Source organism: Ornithorhynchus anatinus, chromosome 6 (assembly GCF_004115215.2).
Source record: "Ornithorhynchus anatinus isolate Pmale09 chromosome 6, mOrnAna1.pri.v4, whole genome shotgun sequence".
In the NCBI taxonomy this organism is placed as follows: Eukaryota; Metazoa; Chordata; class Mammalia; order Monotremata; family Ornithorhynchidae; genus Ornithorhynchus; species Ornithorhynchus anatinus.
The window spans coordinates 25,375,154-25,394,162 of record NC_041733.1 but is presented as its reverse complement, the minus strand read 5'-3'; the positions used below and the strand labels follow the sequence as shown (position 1 = coordinate 25,394,162).

The 19,009-nt window shown below is 48.1% G+C and overlaps 1 protein-coding gene across 7 annotated transcripts in view; it reads right to left on the bottom strand.

Annotated features, from left to right (window-relative positions):
- Positions 1-35: 35 nt before the first annotated feature.
- The window catches only part of FHL1 (four and a half LIM domains 1), a 66,764-nt gene continuing 47,790 nt past the window's right edge, over positions 36-19,009 (bottom strand). For 5 of the 7 annotated variants that reach the window (XM_003428441.3, XM_039912349.1, XM_007666042.3 and 2 more), the window contains 5 exons: positions 9,227-9,408; positions 7,008-7,182; positions 3,895-4,064; positions 2,916-3,102; positions 36-1,598 (listed from right to left, as the gene is read on the bottom strand). In XM_003428441.3, coding sequence (XP_003428489.1) covers positions 1,444-1,598; positions 2,916-3,102; positions 3,895-4,064; positions 7,008-7,182; positions 9,227-9,382 — 843 coding nt within the window. In that variant the 5' untranslated portion in view covers positions 9,383-9,408 and the 3' untranslated portion in view covers positions 36-1,443. Of the gene's footprint in view, positions 1,599-2,915; positions 3,103-3,894; positions 4,065-7,007; positions 7,183-9,226; positions 9,409-10,732; positions 10,757-15,837; positions 15,955-19,009 lie in introns of those variants that run through there. The other 2 variants (XM_007666048.4, XM_001514260.5) reach the window with 2 other exon arrangements.

Sequence of the window (19,009 nt, the reverse complement as noted above, 5' to 3'; positions counted from 1 at the left end):
TGAATAATAGACACTTTAAAAAAAGAGGCAGTACACCAAGTATTTATTGTAATTTAATTCTCAAATTGGATGATATACATTGGCTAAATGATACTGCCTCTCTAACCACTCCACTTTTAAGAAAACTGTGCCAATACTTTAAGGTCACTATGTGATGGCAGGTTGTCTTGCTCAACCTACATATGACAGCAGCTTCAGTATTCTAGAAATAGTACTGTAAATAGCTGATTGAGACTCCAACCTAATAGCGGCCGAGGAGTTGCTCCTACTAGAAGGGAGTGGCGGAAGCTTTATCAAATTCATTTGAGCCCCTATGAGCAATGTAATTCAATACTGAAATATGGCCTGTCCTCGCTATGAAGGAGAATGGACAGGAAACAGAGAAAGAATGTTAATAAATGGAGTGCCACAGGTAGAAACGAGTACCACACTACTTAGTGTTGAGGCTGTTTTTAACATTAATTTAAATGATAATTGGTAAATAAACCTTGGTGCTTTACCTGCATTTCATTAGGAAAAAGTTCATAACTGCAGAAAATATCTATGTTAAATGATTGTAATGTCCACGTAAGTTGCCAAGTATATCAATTTCCTATTGGTATTGGAATACATCTGATCAAAAAAGCAGCTAATTATTTTAGAAGGTAAGCTTTCAATATTTGCCATTGGAGATATCAGTCCGAAATAACCAAAAATATTTTAACCTGCATACATTTCAAAATAGCCTCTAATCTATGCTTAAAAATTATGTGGAAATATTACTCATGAAAATTTAAGCTTGTAGCAAAAAAAAAAAGGGCAAGCCAATTTAGAAACCGAGATTAGTCGGCTGTTAATGTTTCATAAACATTTTTTGCATTTGTTATTTCTAAGTCAGGCAAAACTATTATACCCAAGCCATATGAATCATGCAGTAAAATTACTTTGTAGCTTTACTTGTAAAACATAACTAAATTGAATGCTATTGTTACTCTACCACTTTGTATATAGTCGCATGGTATATATTAGTACATACTAGGACTAAGGCATGCGTTTCCCTCCAGAGAATTAATATTTTTTCTCTCAGGTAGCATAATTTCACTTTGTTTCTTGCTCACATCTTTTGAGTCGTAGCATTAATGTTGGATAGCTTCAGCATGCAGAAAGTCAATATATTAGGGATAGCTAGAAATGAACCTAAAGTAATATTCTGGCATTCAAGCCTGTATGTTAATGAATAACTGAAAGCAAAATATAGTTCGTTTTTCGGCTGTTAGTTTACTGCAAAGCTTTCATTCTGAAAACCAACCCAGGTCATTGCACCTCTTCTCTTCAGAACTCTTCTGTAAAATTGGAGTAAAGCCAGAATGGCTGATGATGAAAAAACAACGCCCTGCTCCTTTCCCGACTGCTGTTACGTAGCAAGACAAACTCCATTTTACAGCATCAGATCACCTTGTTTGTTTACAGCTTTTTGGCACAGTCGGGGCAGTAGATGTTCTCACTTTGGAAGACAAAGCGCTTATTAGCCAGGTTGAGAGAACATTTTTTACAGTGGAAGCAGTAGTCATGCCAGGATTTCCCCTCGTAGGAGACCACGCTGGATCCTTTTCCAAATCCTGCGTAAGAGCAAGAAAAAATATCCAAAAAGTGGGTCAGTCGTGACTACCGAAATCTCAGTAACCCTGCTTTAGTTGGTACGTTTTATGTTGACAACTGGATGGTTAAAGATGGAAAAATATTGAAGGGAAATGGCTCTAGTATATCCAGTAAGGGGATAGAGACCCCAGGGGAGTAGTTTATGTCTGGCCCCAGAATGATAGTAGATTCTTATTTTCATTCAGTAACTCATCTTATTCCACACTGCCCTCCATTCTCCTCTTCTCCTCCCTGGCGAACAGACAAACCATTCCGTCTTTCCATGCTACACCTTTCAAACCCTCATTAAGAAGTAATGCGGGGAGAGAAAAAGCAGAGCCTGTTGTGGCCTCTTATGGGCTCAGGTTCAGTATCCCAACAAATGCCCCGGAATTGCCACGGGGTGGATAGACACTCACGAGGCCTGGCAGCCCTTCCTCCGTGTACTTTCCTGGCCCGTTCTAAATTCTGTTACTAGAGCTCCATCAGCTGGAAGGTGGTCCAAGAAGCCAGTAGATCTATTCTCCTAAACGATCCATATCAAACCAGTGAGACTTTCTCCTCCTTTCTTCCAATCCCTATCAGGACATTTCTTTTTCATTTCCTAGATTTTCACTCAGAGATCTTAAACCTCTTTCCTCTTGTTTAGGCCTCCTTTGTGTCAATACTGACAGAATCCAGTTGCCAGGGCTTAAATGCATTATGAAGCTGTTGGTGGCCAGAAGGAAAGCGAGGCTGTACCCACTGTTGCAGAAAGGTTTTAAAGGCTACGATGGGTTGGCAGACTGAGTCAGTCGGCCTTCACCCACTCGGGGCTTCCCTTCCCTTCCCCTCAGATATCAAAAGTTTGCCTCCTAATAGCTAGTCTGATCTAGGGCTCACTGAACCAGATTAGCCACTAGGAGGCAAAATTGGCCTATTTATGCCAATTGTAAAATTTCTGGCCACGGAGAACGCTAAAGATTGCCAACACTTTGAAAAAGATATCTAGGCAATGGACCGACGTGAGCACCTTTGACTCCAACTGCCGTTTCACTGTGTTGAGCGAATCTGCCCCTGTCTCATCATAGCCACATGTGCTCTTCAGCAGAAGTTGTGATTTTTGTTCTCAGAGCTACCCTGCCTTCTACTTCTGAGCACTGGATGTTGTGCCTGCCTCCTTGCAGCCTGTCATAAGTTAGTTTAAGAGAACTGGAAGTGCTGGCTTTGGGACTGGTGGGAGCTGATGGCAGGGAGAGGAGGACAAGCTGTTAAGGGGAAAGAAGGGAAAGCGAGAAGGCTTCATGTTATTGACCTACCAGTAATGGGGTTCTTGCAGCCAGCGCACTTCTGAGCCACAAAGTTCTTGTAGCAATCCACACAGTAGTATTGATCCTCCACCGCCGTGAAGCGCTGCCCCGCCAGCTTCTTGCTGCAGGTGGCACAGACGAAACACTCTCCGTGCCAAGGCTGATCTTGGTAAGTGATCCCTCCAGAAGTGATGGCCTAGAACAGGGAAGGCAAACCATGGAACGGTGGCTTTCTGAACCCAACCAGGGACCGGATGGAAAAGCTTAGCTGGGCCCGAGTGCCACGTGGGAGGATCTGCTGGTGAGTCAGTCCATGCCCCCCCCACCCCATTCTAGGTAGCTTCCGAGCCTCCCCTGGACTGCTCCGAGAGCTGCTTTCTCTCAGCCCCTGGCACGTGGAAGATGACTGGGGAGAGGACTGCAGGTGTGGCTCCGCTGTCTGACTATAGCAGTGGAAATTTATCCCATGGGAAAACAACTCTGTGCCAAATGTAAATGGGATAATAGAACTGGACAGGTCAGGGATTTTAGCCCAGGGACAGCAGCCTGCTTTATGTAACACCCCACCTCACACACACACACACACAGGAGGTTCAGTAACAACAATACTTGTGATAGTGGTGCTGGACTCAAAAGTGAATCTGTGCTGTTCACATACTAAGCTGTCAACAGTCCAGTTTTTTGGGTCAGATCCAATGCTGAGCGGGAGTTAAGGCAGCTGGACAAAATTGACAAAGGCCTCAGGTACTGGGTCTAAAAAAGGTAGGTTTCAAAAAAGTCCCTCTCTAGAAAACAAGCATCTGCCCCACACTGATTCCAAAGTCACCAGCACCTCCTGAAGGAGGCATATTATGTACTCCGCTCCATCGATACAGGCAGATGCCTTAACTTGGAGGGGAGGGCAGAATCATGGGTTACGTACGGCCCGCTGGCTCTATAACCCATTTGCCAGGCATATCTGGATAACCCCTCTCCTAGAAAAGCTTACCTTGTTGCATTTCACACAGTGCTTGGCAAATTTGGTCTCGTGGCAGGTGACGCAGTAGAAGTCCTCTCCCTTAGGGAAGAAGCTGCCAGTGCCTATGACTTGCTTGCAGTTGCTGCAGGTAAAGCAATCCTTATGCCAGACCATCTTCTTGTATTCAACGTTCTGGTCTCCTGCAGAAGGGAGCAGTAGGATGCCCAATCAATAATTTGATTCATACCCACATTGCATAAGCAAATGCCAGGAAAATGGCCCGACTTGTCTCTACACTCCATATGCCATCCAACCGGGGGTGGGGGTTGGGGTAGGGGTACAGCTCTGTGAGAGGGAGGGAGGATTTTGACATTAACATTCTGAATCGCAGATATTAAGGGTCACACTTGGCCTTGCCACCCTGAGCCCTATCACAGGATCAGTTGAGGAGGAGGACGAGGCACTGACGGGCTGCCTCAGGCCAAGAGAAGCGGAGACAAGAAGAGTTACAGGGTGGGCTTGCTCCACACACCCATACCAGGTCACGCAGGCCTGAAAAGTGCAGTTGAGCTGATTAGGCAGAGTGAGTTAACCAACCAGATAGCCCTGCCATCTTCTGTTTCACTTAGTGGTGATACAGCTAGAAGTGCTTCTTTTCCCTTCCCAATTTCTGCTTCTCATCAAGAAGAACTAAGTGCTTGCAGGGTCCCCTCTCGGGGCCTGGTGACCAAAATAGGTAGAGGCACACACACCTCCTTTCTCCCTTCCTCACCTATTAAATTAGACTGCTGTGGGGTGTGGGTATGTCCCACTTCAGGCACAGGCCTTTCAGCAGGAAGCAACTTAAATAGTGTGCCGACTGGCTGCCCCCCTGCCCGACCCTGTGGGGTCACAACAGGAGGTGGGATGCCCTCTCCCATCCCTAACTTTTGTCAATCTTTGCCTCCCCACCCACAGGCAGTAAACCCCTGTGGGCAGGGACTGCCTCTGCTAACTCTTGTGCTGTACTTTCCCAAGTGCTCAGCACAGTGCTCTGCCCACCGATTGACTGACCACTGAGGTAGTTAGGACAAAGGAAGGTGGCTGTGCTGCAATTGCCCTGGCTTCACTCTCCAAGCAGTGTCATCCAGTCAGACTGCCCCTTTGCTCCTCGGCTCTAGGTTTTTCTAATGCATTTAATTTCTCTACCTCTGCGCTCGTCAGCATAAGCACTTAATGAGACATACCAAAGGGGTCACTGAGCAAATTCCATAGCCCGCTGCCCCCCTGCCCCATTCCTGACCAATCTGGAAGAGTCTGGCAGAACTAGAGAAAGTGACTGGCGATGAAGCAGATCGTTTGGCACTCTAGTCGCCCTCCCACTGTCTGTAACTTTGAGTTCTGGCTGCAGCAGTTTTCTTTTCATACAATATCTGGAAGAATCTGGATATCTCTTACACTTTTCTCCCCAACCTCCTACATGTGTTTGGAGTTGCTAGCCACAACGCTAGACTGTAAGCTTCTTACGGACAGGGACTGTGTTTCCCAATTGTTTTACAGTAGCTTCCCAAATGCTCAGTAGTGCTCTGTACACAGTAAGTGCGCAATAACTATCACTGATGGATTGCTTGATGTACACATTGCCCAAGACAGCAATCCTTCCCATCAGTGTCTCCCTGTCTTTTTTTCTGTATATGCCTGTCTCTCTCTGTTTTTCTATTTGTCTCTCACAACCTTTTCTCTTCCTCTTGTATGCCTGTCTCACTCGTTATCTCTGTGCCTATATGGGGAGGGATTGTGTCTATTGTTATATCGTACTCTCCCAAAACTTAGTACAGTGCTCTGCACATAGTAAGTGCTCAATAAATGATTGAATGAATATATCTCACTGTCTCCTTGTGTCTGTCTCGCTCATCTCTGTCACTGTCTCTCTGTCTCAATATCTAATGCTCTGTCCTAATCGCAGCCTCAATCTCAGATTAATTTTTTCTGTCTCAATTTTCTCAATTGTAGTATCATTTTCTTGTGTATCTCTGTCCACCTCGCACTCTCTTTGTCTCTATTTGTCTTTTGTCTCTATCCATCTCATCTCTCCCTTTGTGTTTCTCTATCTCTGTCCCTCTCTGTGCCTGTCTCTTCCTGTCTATCTTCCTCTTAAATCCTCTCGCCAGCTCTCTCACTCTCTGTCTGTCCCCCTCTGTGACTCTGGGTGTCTGTCTTTTGTCTGTGTATGTCTGCCTTTTCTGTATCAGTACCTCAGTCTGTCTCCATTTCACTTTGTCTTCCCTTTTGTCTCATTCTGACTCTGTCTCCCTCTGTCTTTTGTCTCCTCTCTGTCCATTTCACCAGTCTCTATCTCCCCTTATGTCCATATGCCTGTGTCTCTGTATGCCTCTCTGTCTCTGCCCTCAATCTGTCAGTCTCTCCATCACTGTGTCTCTTCATCTCCAACTCCATCTCACTGTCTGTCACTCCCTTGGATCTGTGCCTGTCTTCCTATGCGTCTATCTGTGTGTCTCACTCTCAATCTGTGTTTCTCTCCATCTCAATCTAATTTTGTCTCTGTCTCTGCCGGACTCACATTCATGTCTGTTTCTCCCTCTATCACGATCTCTGTATCTCCTTGTGTCTGGCTCTCCTTGTTTCAGTCTTTCTGTCTAACCCGGGTTCTGTCTTACTCTCATGTCTGTCATTCTCAATTTCAGTCTGCTGTACTGTCTCCATCTCCTGTGTGTCTAGTACTGTTTTTCTGTCTCTCCCATCTTTCTAGCTCTGTCTCTCTCCAGGTCTCCTGTTTCACTAATACTCTATGTGCCACAGTCTCAGTCTCTTTGTGATTCTGTCTTCCTCTCTCTGGATGAGTCTCTCAGGGTGTCTTACTTTCTCAGTCAATATGTTTTTGTCTCTGTCTACTGTGCCTGTCTCTCTGCTTCTATTTGTATCTCTGCAACCTTCATCTCATTTCCTTTCTGTATCTGTGTCTCCTCTTTTCCCCCACCAACCCCCTTATTTATCTATCCCAAATCGGTATGTGTCTCCCTCCGTATGTCTCTTTCATAGGGTGTGATAGTTCCCACCAACAAGGGGTCCCAAGGCAGTTGCCGCTCCTCCTGCCTCCCACCTCCCCCTCGCCCCTTCCCGGGCTGGAACGCGCATGACTGTACCTGCAACGATCTGCTTGAAGCAGCCTTTGCATCTAGGAGAGTCCTCACGTGTGGTGCACTTGTTGCAAAAGATCTTGTTCTCTTTGGACACAAAGGTCTCATTGGCCAGGGGGTGGTAGCATTTGGCACACCGGAAACAAGTGTCATGCCAGTAGCGGTTTTTGTAATGCAGCTCCTGTGAAAGAAGGAAAAGAAGGGAATAAGGTCTTTAGATTCTCTTTTCTCCTGCCGCTCCTCACCTCAGTCACACTCTGCTGCTTCTTGAGCACTTCCACGAGAGGGAGTGTTGGGAAAGAACATTAGACTTCAAATCCAACAAATGGGCAGAGATGGAAAAACAGGCTCCAGGAGGAAGGGCTCAAGGAATTGGGGCCTAGCCTAGATGAGAGAAGGCTGAGGGGTGCCTTTAACAAACCAAAAGCAAGTATAAGAAGAGGTCTCTGGAGAAAATAGTAACCAGAAGGAAAGCAGGAGAGATTTTTCTTGAACATAAACTAGAACAATCCTGACAATCAAGGCGACAGAGGCCGGGGTGTGGAAATACATACAAAGCAGTGGGTGGTACTTCCATTCTGGGACACCTTTACAAAGCTCTAAACCACCTGCCGCCTGCCCTGGCTGAGTGATTTTCCCCAGCAGGACGGAGGTAATCTTCACCAGCTGACCTGTTAGGGTCCCTGCCCACCCCACGGATTCTGGGAACACTGCTGCTCACCCACAGCCTGCAGAAAAATGAGAGGAGCCGAAAGATCTACCGATCTGTTTTAACTCTGGATTTCAATTATGCAGAGTTCCATGAAGTATAGGAAAAACACCCACCCTACGATAAACAGATGTCTACCGAAACCTGTTCCCAGCCCTGCCCATCAGCAGGAGTAGTCTGGAAAACACGACTTCCACTTAGTTGAGTGAGTTTCATCACCCCAGGTTATGGCACTGCAATATCCACCATGACCATTTTGTATCCAACTCCTCTAGCCTCGTATTCTATTTGTTCAGTCACTTGTTTATTCCTTTACTATTGCAATTGCAGTTGTAGCTGTCCTTTCTCCTTAGATTACTAACTCTCAGTCCAGGGCTCAGCACACAGTAAGGGCTCAAACACTCTTTACTGATCTTTCATTTTCTGAAAAACCGGGTCCTTCCCCCCCAGCCCTTCAATTGCAACTAATTCTGGGTGAAACTTGGTGAGCACCACCAAATGAGAGCTGAGGGTAGGGAGTAGAGAACTCCTAGTGGTTGCCGTGGCATCTGGCAGGGTCCAGACACTCTTGGAAGGACTGGGCTGGGCCAGTATTCATCGTGCATTATTTGCCCGGATTGTCTCAGGAGCAACTGAAACCAGAATGGTCGGCCACCTTCTCTAAGGCCCCCACAGCCAAACCTTCTGCACTCGCTACCTCCGAATCCACCGGGCATTGAGCCACCACCCCGGGCCTGGTTGCACTGAGCCCCCGGTTTTCTTAGCTGTCTCCTGTCTTCCCCCACCGGCTCTCCCTGAACAGTGCCATCATTCCCCCTTCATCCGATTTGTCTCTATTTTCCTCTCCCCTTCCCACCTCCACAAGCCGAGTCAATCGAAGCACCCCCCAGAGGGGCAGAGAAGGAAAGGAGAGAGTGGAGTACCTACCGGGCACCACCACACCCCAAGATTCCAGTCTGGGAGCCTGAGCTGCTGCCCCATCCCTCTGGTTCCCCCTATCCTCCACTGCCAATAAGCAGGCCTGGCACCACCTGCTCTCCGGGCTCCTTTTGCAGGGAACTCTTGGGTGGGAATTTTTATTTTAAAAGCTATATCCCAAATTTACAAAATAAAACCTAATTATCCATTTAATTCTGCTTGCTTCTGCGTGGCCCCTGCACTCATATTTGTAGACTTTACTCACCACGCCCTCAGCCCCACAGCACTCGTGTATATCCATAATTTATTTATATTAATGTCTCTCTCCCCCTCTAGACTGTAAGCATCTTGTAGGCAGGAACTCTGTAATACTGTACTCTCCTAAAAGCTCAGTACGGGGCTCTGCACGCAGTAAGCGTTCAATGAATACGACTGGTAGATAACAGGATTGACTCCTCATTTCAACCTAAGCCTTGGCCTTCCCATCTGCAAAATAGGTCATACTGCCCACATCTTTCTTTTCCCCCAAGATGTACCGTGGGGATAAGTGAGCCTTCTAAATCCAAGGCTTTCTTCGCGTTCTCGTTCCCTTTATTACCTTGGCATCGGCACCAATGGGCTTGCGGCACTCCACGCAGGTATTGGCGCAGAACTTCTCAAAGCACTTGACGCAGCAGTGACGGCCCTCCTTCTCCACATACTTCTTTCCCTGCAGTGCATCCCGGCAGTAGTGGCAGTCAAACTTCTCAGACATGGTGCCCACCTTGTAGGTCCTGGGCCCTGGAAGGGTGAGGGAGAGAAATGTCAGATAAAAGGCTCAAGGTAGCCATCGCGGGCCCCCCCTCCGAGTTCTGGAACGCCACAGCCACCCCCCCCAGGGCCTCTCAGTTCTTTACTGAGACCCCTTGGCACTCTACAGAGGAAAGGAGCTACAGAAACACTAAATAATCATCACCGTGGTGTTCGTTGAGTGATTACATTGCCAGGGACTGTACTGAGAGCTGGGGTGATAATAATAATAATGATGATGTTGGTATTTAGGTACATGAGAATCAGGTAAGACACAGTATGAACTCTCAAAGCCTCCTAGAGCCCAGGCAGGACTCATGCTCAGAAGGTCTTCGACAGTGAAGACCCAGGCAGTTACAAAGGCCGAGAAAACCCCTACTGCCCATTGGAGGGGGTCCGCGGGTACCCCCGAGCTCCAGCCAAGCCACCTGGAAAAGATGGCCGCATTGGTGAGGTGGTCACCTGAACAACGCTCCGTCGATTGTCCTCCCCGGCCGTGGGACTACGGTACTTTTTAACATCAGGCTGCCAGTACCTCCCCCCCACCAACAACTTGAGGGAGATCCGGAAAAGACTGTGAAGCACCATCGCTCTGAGCTTTCTCTGGGTACTTGGGTATATGTTGGGGGTGCGAGAAAAGGACAGAGGGGCCTAATAGGACACCTGAATGGACAAAGGCAAGGGATGGTCTGTGTGCATAATGGCATCCATAGGCAGAACAGCTAGAAACCCCTGAAATGTTTGGGATTTTTTCCTGGGTTTTAAAAACTATTTTTCATACGTGATCTAAAAGAAATGCAGACTATCAACTCTTAGGATAGTCCCAAGTTTTTCTTCTCTTCCCAAGGATGTCACTCTCCCCGCCCCCATTCCCAGGGCCAAAAATGTAACAGTCTACTCCCCCCGACCCCCATCAACACGTGCACACACACACACCTATCCCTCAGGCTTTGCACGTGTAAACAGACTAGATTCCCCAGTTCTCCCACAGCTGCTGCCTGCCTCCCTGTATACGCATGTGTATACACACACACACACACTCCCCCCTCTTCCCCCCCGCAGCCCCTGCAATGAAGAACTGAATCATAACCCTACCAGGGCCCACCACCTATAAACACGCAGAGCTTGTCGAGAATGTCTTTAACCAAAATCGGCACCCGTCCATCTCCGGACTGGTGCCAGATAACTTGTTCTATGAGAGGAGAGAAAGCTCGGTAAGTAAAACTATCTTTTTCTCGAACTAATGCATTAGCAAAAATCTGCAGCTCAGAAGGAAAGAACAAGGAAAGAAAGTCAGCGAAACCCTGGTACTCACCCCGATCGTCAAACTAACTGAACACACCCAACCTTCCCCTCGGAGTTGAGTCCTGGGTTTTATACACATCCATGGCAAAGCTGTTTAGAGAGGGTTGCCAGAGGCAACGAAACAGAACAGCTGAGCCAGGCAGCCACACCCTGGGCCTCCCTGGGTCCGACGGCCCCTTGAGCTCAGACCGTCACTCAGAAACCCATCAGCTCCCTGTGCGGGCAAGTACCTCAAACAGTCCATTTGCCCACAGGAGGAAAAAAAAAATCAACTCATTCTAACCTAATTCTTTGGTACTTGCCAAAGAGAACCAATATGAAGTCAGTAAGCCGTATTTGAGTTCCTAATGAGTCCTAAGCACCACACTAGGCACTTGGGAGAGTCCACGAGAATGAGACATGACTTCTGCCTTTAAAGATTTTACAGTCTAATGTCACAAGGGTTGCTTGCAAACACAATCGGCAATGCTTAAAGCAAAGTAATACGGACCCTAGAGGTCAATGTCAACCCAGAGCTGCAAGATAAAAGATGTGGTCTAATCCATAAATGCAAAATACAAAGTCACCCAAGCAAAATGTTGCATATCAAAATTGTGAGGCGGGGGGGGGGGGGGGGGGGGGTGTCTTGCGATTTCTGCCCCCGGGGTCCCAGAACCTAGAGGAGTCAGATCTCAGCGGGGCTCAGTTGAAAGAGCCTGGGCTTGGGAGTCATAGGTCATGGGTTCGAATCTCAGCTCTGCCACTTTTCAGCTCTGTGACTGCGGGCAAGTCACTTAACTTCTCTGTGCCTCAGTGACCTCATCTGTAAAATGGGGATTAACTGTGAGCCTCATGTAGGACGACCTGATTACCCTGTATCTACCCCAGGGCTTAGAACAGTGGTCTGCACATAGTAGGCACTTGACAAATACCAACATTATTATTATCTCAGCAGGTGGATGCGGGGCAGTGAGGAACTAGATCCCATGAGAAAATAAATACCATTGTGACTGGGGCAGACCAATGCTTCAGCTTGCCCAATATCATCTCCAGAAGTGGGAACAGGACACCTGGGGGAAGCTTACGACAGCTGCCCTCCTTGACATCCATCTTAATCTAACTCCAGGCCTTCCACATCCCTAGGTTTCTTCCTAGTGACCCATTATAGACTGTTCATTAATTTAACCAAACCCCACCCTGAACCCACTTTACTGTACCTTCAGCCTGCACAAATTCCTGTGGTCATGTCTTCTATAAGCTTACAACCGGGGGGCCAAGAAGTGGTTCCCAGTTGGTTTTGAACTGGGCAGTCTCAAGCTTCAATAGGTGCCCCTTGCTCTGGAGAGATACTTGGTGAACAACAATTCCAAGTCGGCCTGTGCTCACCCTTCATCGTACCCTTCGCCATTTTGTCAATTTTAAATCCTGCCCCTTCCCAGCCTGGACAGTCCTAACTAATTATTTCAGTTTATTCTCATAAGGAAGGTTTTACCTTGCCCTGATTCACCTCAGATGCTCCGCTCTAGCTGTATTTAGTCTATTCTAAAATGATCCAGGGGACAAGCCAGTGACTGTCCCTGGGGAGGGAGTAAAAGAGCAGACCCCCACCTGCCCTCCTTCTGCAGAAGTCAGTGCATATTCTGAGGCCTGAATCCCTGAGCAAGTTGGGTGTGGGGGCGTGCAGGGGGCAGTGGCAGTGACTTTTGCCAAGGTCTGGGCCTCCGGGAGGAAGTATGGCCTGGGCTGCCCTAATGGATGGAACTGGTTAAAGGAGCCTTTCAGTGAGTAAACACATTGAGTTTGTGAGTCCATCTTCCATGCTAGTCTGTAAGCTCCTTGAGGGCAGGGATCACGTGTGCACTCCCAAGAGTTCAGCAGAGTGCTCTGCACACGGTAGGGATTCCAGAAACACTACTGACCGAGTGCAGCCTATGGCCAGTGATGCAGCCAAGAGGCAAAGACAATTCTCAGCCCTGCTTGCACGAGGACTTTCTAGAAATATCATCGGAAAATGAAAGTCACTATGATGATGAATAGAAAGAGAAACAATTAATTTTTCCACCTTATCCTGCAAAAGAGAAAAGGGAAAGAAATAGGAGAAAGGACAGAGAGAGAACTCTGAAGAATAAAATAGGTGATCAGCATACATCTTAACATACCTCGGACTGCACTGCAAATCCCGGGAGGGACAAGGACTGAAGTCGGGGTACATTTATAATCGATTTTAAGTTTGTCTTGACTGGTAGCACCTTACGCTGAGGGTGGCCTGTAACTTTGCCTTCGGCCTTGTCATGCTCCAGTCACCCGATCCTCCCGAATTCTTGTGCCGAAGGATGATTTCTAGTTACTATTGATTCCCCTTCTCAGGACCTGAAAAACTAGCCAAGTCCACCCTGGGAGCAACAAATCCAGGCATCATGATCCTGACAATATTCACTACTTTAGCTTTTGCCTAAAAAGGAAACAAAGATTTCCCCTTGCACAACTTGATTTAGGGAATAAAATGTCCAATCTAGAGTCCAATTACCCAGAGCTACCTTAGGAATGTGTTTGGAATGGGACACTAATAAACGATGGTTAAATGCCTGTTTGTGGACTCCAGCCCTTGAACCGCAGTCTTGGACGAGACGGTAAGGAGTCGATTAAGACTGATAGAGGTAGAACGAGGCCTGGCCTACCTACCTACCCAGTGCCTTTCTTGTCCAAGGCCATTTTTTATCTGCTCTGTGCTTATGCTTAAAAGAAACGATTGCCCATTAAATAAATGAGGCACGCATGCGTGCGCACACACACACACAAATCTTCAGTCCATTCCTCTTGCTTTTTTCCCCTTCATTGCTATATGAAATCCTTGTCTACTTTTTCACACCAAAAATGCATGGTAAACAAGAGCCCATTTCCTTTCTTAACATCTGAGCAGAAAAACGGAACTTGTGCCTAGCAACAGTAAAGGCCAAGGAAATTCAATTATCAGTGGCTTTTCGATGCTGGGTCACAGGAAGACACAAACGTGAGATTAGAAGATGCTGACTTCCTGCTGTCAGAACTGTCTCCTGAAGCTGGTGTCCCCTCCAAGAACTCCTTCTTAGGTCGTGCTGAAACTTTCCCATCTGGGGGTTGGGTTAGGATAAACTTGGGCCTCCCCTTGAATACACTCTGTGTGCCAACTCTAGATAAATAAGCTCTGTATCACTGTAGAGTAAATTCTAACCCAGATTCATCTGTGCCTTAAACTTTAATACCTTAATTTAATACCTTAAACTGAAGCACTGCACAATTATAGACCACACCTTAATCCTCGATCAAAAATACTGGAAAATTATGCTTTCCATTTAAAGGAGTGGCTCCCAAACCAAGGCTAGATTTTTAAAAGCTGAATTATATTTTAAGAAAATCTCTTTCAGAAACTGCCAATCTTATATGATATGGTATTTTTTAAGTGCTTAACCACGAATGTGTCAAGCACTATTCTAAATGCTGGGTTATATACAAGCTCATCAGTTTGGACGCAGTCCCTGTGCCACATGAGGCTCACGGTCTTAATCCCCATTTTACAGATGAGGGAACTGAGGCACAGAAAAGGGAAGTGACTTGCCCAAAGTCACATAGCAGACAAGTGGCAGAGTCAGGATCAGAACCCAGGTCCTTCTGATTCCCAGGCCATGCTAGGCCAAGCTGCTTCTCTAGATCACATCCCCCACATTCATAGCGCACGGGTGTGGTTGCCTCGAGCCTGGCTGCATTCAAAGGCCTCCGCCTCCTCCCGCTGCTGGCATTTGCCCTGGCAGTTGGTCCTGAAAGCTAACGATTCCCTCTCCCCAAACTGCCCTCCTCCCTCCACTCCCCTGCCCCCAAGCCATACATCCCCGAGTCCCTGGAGCCCCGTTTGGTTTCTTCCTCAACTCTGACCCCAGTGGGCAGTCAATTCCCACCCCGGTCCCTGCCACCCTCCGTGTCTGTGCCGGGCCCATTCCTGCTTCCTGCATTCTCACTGGAGCTGGGCGGGGCGGGGAAGCTCATCCCTTCAACCCCCAACCCAAAGCACTCAAGGTCTTGACCTGAACTTAAACCTAAACTCACCATCTCGCCCCTCCGGGGCCAGTGCCAAACCCCCGCCATCCTCGCTGGCTCTTCCGATGCCAGGGTCAGGCTCCAGTCAGCCCAGGCTCAGGATCACCGAAAGTCCCGGACTCAGACCCGGGACGGGCACTTGTGGTTACTACCCTCGTTTCAAGACCAATTCGACCAGACCATGCCTGGGGCCAATGGATCCTGACCCTGGGCTGAAGATCATTAAATTGCTGGAGGCTGGTGGATTCCCGAGTATAAGCAGGGGGGCAGGGGACGGAGGAGACAGCCAGCCGTTCTCTCCGCTGCCTCGGCCCAGGAGGAAGCAGGGAGATACAGCTACGGGCAGCTAGAAAAGCGGTCTGAGCCACTTCATCATCTAAGTGGAGAAAACTCCCTCCAGGTGCGAGCCTTGGAGAGATGAATTTATGCTCTGTTCCCTTTCTGACCTGCTCCCTATACTCCCTCCCCGGGCCAGCTGCCTGCTTCCCCGTCTCCTGTCAATCAAAGGTACTTATTGGACACTTACTATGTGCAGAGCACTGTCCACTCTCCCTTTCCCATCACTCGGAAGGACAGCTTGCCCACATATAAAGTGCCCCAGGCCAGCCAACCAAAAGGGGCATGTGCCCTTCTCCCAACCCCCACTGCACCCAGGGACTCACAGACGGGACTCCTGACCTGCTCAGAAACAGTGACATGGCCACGGTTCGGCCCTGAGGCACACCGCACACCTGCCTGTTTGGGCAGTGGCTCCTCTCAGCTCGAGGAGGGGATGCGGACCCCTCCCACCTCCACCCTACCCCCCATGCTGGGTTCCCCTGCTCTACTCATTCAATAAATGCCTTGGGGCACCTACAGACCCAGACCCTCAACAGGCCTGATGCTTCTCCAAACGGTTTTTGGGCTAACACCCTCACAGGAAGACCCGGGTCACAGGCATTCTGAGTAGGTTGGGGAGGGAGAGGAACCTGCCCGTTCGTTGCCGGGCAGGTTCAGAAAGCTCAGTCCCAAGAACCCCACCCAGTCGCTTCTGTGGCCATCCTCCTCTCCCACAGAGTCCCCTACCTCCGGCTCACGGCCCCGTGGTCCGCTCCTCCGTGGCCGATTAGATGAGACTCCAATTAAAGTGCGTCGACGGCCACCCTCCTCGAAGGAAGATTGAGTAACGCAGCGTCTCTTCCTCTCCCTGAAATCTGACCTAACGCATGTCTCCGTAGAGCAGTGGCTGCTTTAGACAAGAGACGTGGCGAGAAGGAGCCTATCTCACAGGAAGGGAGGAACCGGGAGCAGCGCACGGACCAAAGAGGGAGAAGACTCGATCGCCTGGGGTGGCGGTGCCTCGGGAAGCTTGGGTAGCAGTGAATTCACTTAGACTAAACTCAAAGTCCAGTGGTACTTCCCGCTTCCTCATTACTCTCTCTGTGTGCTTCTAAATGCCCTCTTGCTCCTGGCTCCTTCTTGGCAATTCCCTGTCGGGGAGGAGACGAAGGTGGAGAGAGACTTTGCTCTTATTCTAAGATTCGGGGCCAGTACGGGGATGGTGAATAATCGGGCCGGCGAGGGGCTTGAGAGCCCCACACAAGGTAAAGGGGCTTGTGAACCGTTCCCATTTCAAGGGTAGTGCAAGATGGAAGGCCTTGGAGGTGTCCATCCCTGCAGCCTCCTTAGGGACTGAAGCCATGGGGCCAACAATGCCCCAGAAACCCTGCCCTTAACCAAATTCAGAAACTTTAGCCTTGGGATCTGGTAAATCAAAGCTCTTTATAGCGGCAGGACGTAGCGAAGTTCTGGCTTCCGGGGCCTGCGGCCCCATCTCAGTCGTAATGAATGTGTCGGAATTGAGAGCAGATGCCGAATGGTATCGGTGACCTCTAGACTATAAGTCCAGTGTGGGCAGGGATTGTCTCTCTTTATTGCTGAATTGTACTTTCCAAGCAGTCGGTACAGTGCTCTGCATACAGTAAGCGTTCAATAAATACGACTGAATGAATGAATGGGTGGGGGTGGGGGGTGGGAGACTGGGAAGAAGACAAGAGGCAGACTAAAGAGGGACGCTTCACTCTTTGGGTCCTCCAGGAGACCTCCACCCCACCTCATCACTGTGGGAGATTAGTGCCAACTCTGCCCTTCTAGGATGCTCCGCTGGTGTTGTATTTATATTTACTGCACCCCCCACAGCCTGCGATGCACTCTGCTACACACTTTGGCAATACAAGTCAAGCAAGTGACTGCACCATTTGTCCACCCGGAAAGGTACTCAATAAATTCAGCTGAAAAACTGAACTGCATCTTCTTTATTAAATAACTTTTTTTCTGTCCAGTTCCATAAGAATCAGTGATATGGGATGAGACTTTCTCAAGTGCTCTGCACACAGGAAGTGCTCAATTACTACTACTGATTGACTGATTAACAAGATTCCCTGCTTCTTAACATCCTAACCAGAGAATCTCGGGCATCAAGTTAACTGGAGAAAAGTTAACCGGCTGATCCCTTCTTGAGGCAACAGGTCAAATATTGTTGGATAGCAACATTGCTTCACCAAAATAATCCTCTCTAAGGGAGAAAAATCAACAACAACAAAAAAATCAAGAGAAAGCAAAAAAAAAAAAAAAAAAGGGGTGTGTTTAGGCCTCCTCCTGTCTGGAAATGTCTGGGGAATTTTCTTCCCTCTCCAAATGTATTAAGTTGCTGGAAGCCATGTGACTACCTCTTGCCACCTCTCCCCCTCTTCCCTTCCTCCCACTCACACGCCTCCCTCCCCCATCTCCCCACAGGGGACCGTGTGTATCTGGGGTGGAGCTGGGATAGGAATCCAAACTACTCGACTGCCATTTCAGAATCTCTCTTGCTGCAGCTCTCCCAGAGAGAAGACTGCCCATAATTTACAACTGTTTCCTGGATGGCAGTTATAGAAAAATCAAGAAAATAAGCAGAGAGTTGGATGGATGGCTTTTTTCTTCAGAAAACTATGATCCCTGCAATGTGGGAAAGAGTTACATGCACAGTAAATGTTCAGCATACAGGCAACAACAAAATGCGGGCTTCCAGAAAGCAAACCCCTGGAGTAGAAAAATTAGAAAAAAAAACCCATTTACAGATGAGGAAACTGAGACACTGAGAAGTTATATGTCTTGCCCAAAGTCACCTAGCAGGCAAGTAGCAAAGCTGAGATTAGAACCCAGATCCTCTGGCTCCCAGGCCTGGGCTCTTTCCATTAGGCCACACTGCTTCTCTGTACACCTTATGTAATCAGTCATATTTATTGAGCACTTTACTTCTCTGTGCCTCAGATACCCCATCTGTAAAAATGGGGATTAAATCCTACTCCCTCCTAGACCATGACCGCTTCGTGGGACAGAGACTGCGTCCAACCTGATTAACTTGCATCTACCCTAGTGCTTAGACCAGTGCTTGGCACAGAGTAAGCGCTTAACAAGTGCCATAATTATTATGATTGTAAGAGGCTAAAAAAAAATGCATCCACACAATGCTGGAAAAGCAGTATTACTTGAATAATTTACACCATGTTCACTCTGTTGCACTTTTCTGCTACATTAATAATGCATTCCTACACTCCCACTTTTAATGAGCACACCATATGAAGATGCAAAGATCTTAAATGCTCAATAAATACCACTCACTGAGTGACTGGCTGACACCAAATATAAGAACGCAGGCCCATCTGTAATACTTAATCTGTAATGCTTACAGACGGAGCTTATGGGGTTCTTAAACTCCCCTTCAAGAAATGGTCACTCACACAGTTGAGAAATGGCCCACCATCCTCTGTGGGTGGCGTGCTTCTTGACAAACTCTTCCCTCCCTGCCTTTTGCCTTCAGTAGTTTGGACCAACAAGCCTCCGTAAATGTAGGCAGGATTGAAGATGGCCATATCCTACATGCACCCCCAACCTCCTTCCTTGTCTGAGAGCCATAAGGAAAGTTAGTGTGTTTCTCTAGGGTGTAACTGTTATTGTAACTATTAGATCAAGTCCTTCAGTTGGAGGACTGGGGGGGTGGGGGGAGATGGGGGAGCAGGGAGGACCACTCTCTGGATGACTTCACTCTGCCCCATATTTCCAGGTGGCTCAGGGTGACAAGAGGCCACTGCAGGACCAAAGGATTGGGGGAGGGAGGCAGTGGGGCAACAGCCCTGGGCTCCACCCTGAAAGAGGTCTAACACATCATCATGTAATAACTGTCGTATTTCTTAAGTACTCATTGTGTGACGAGCAC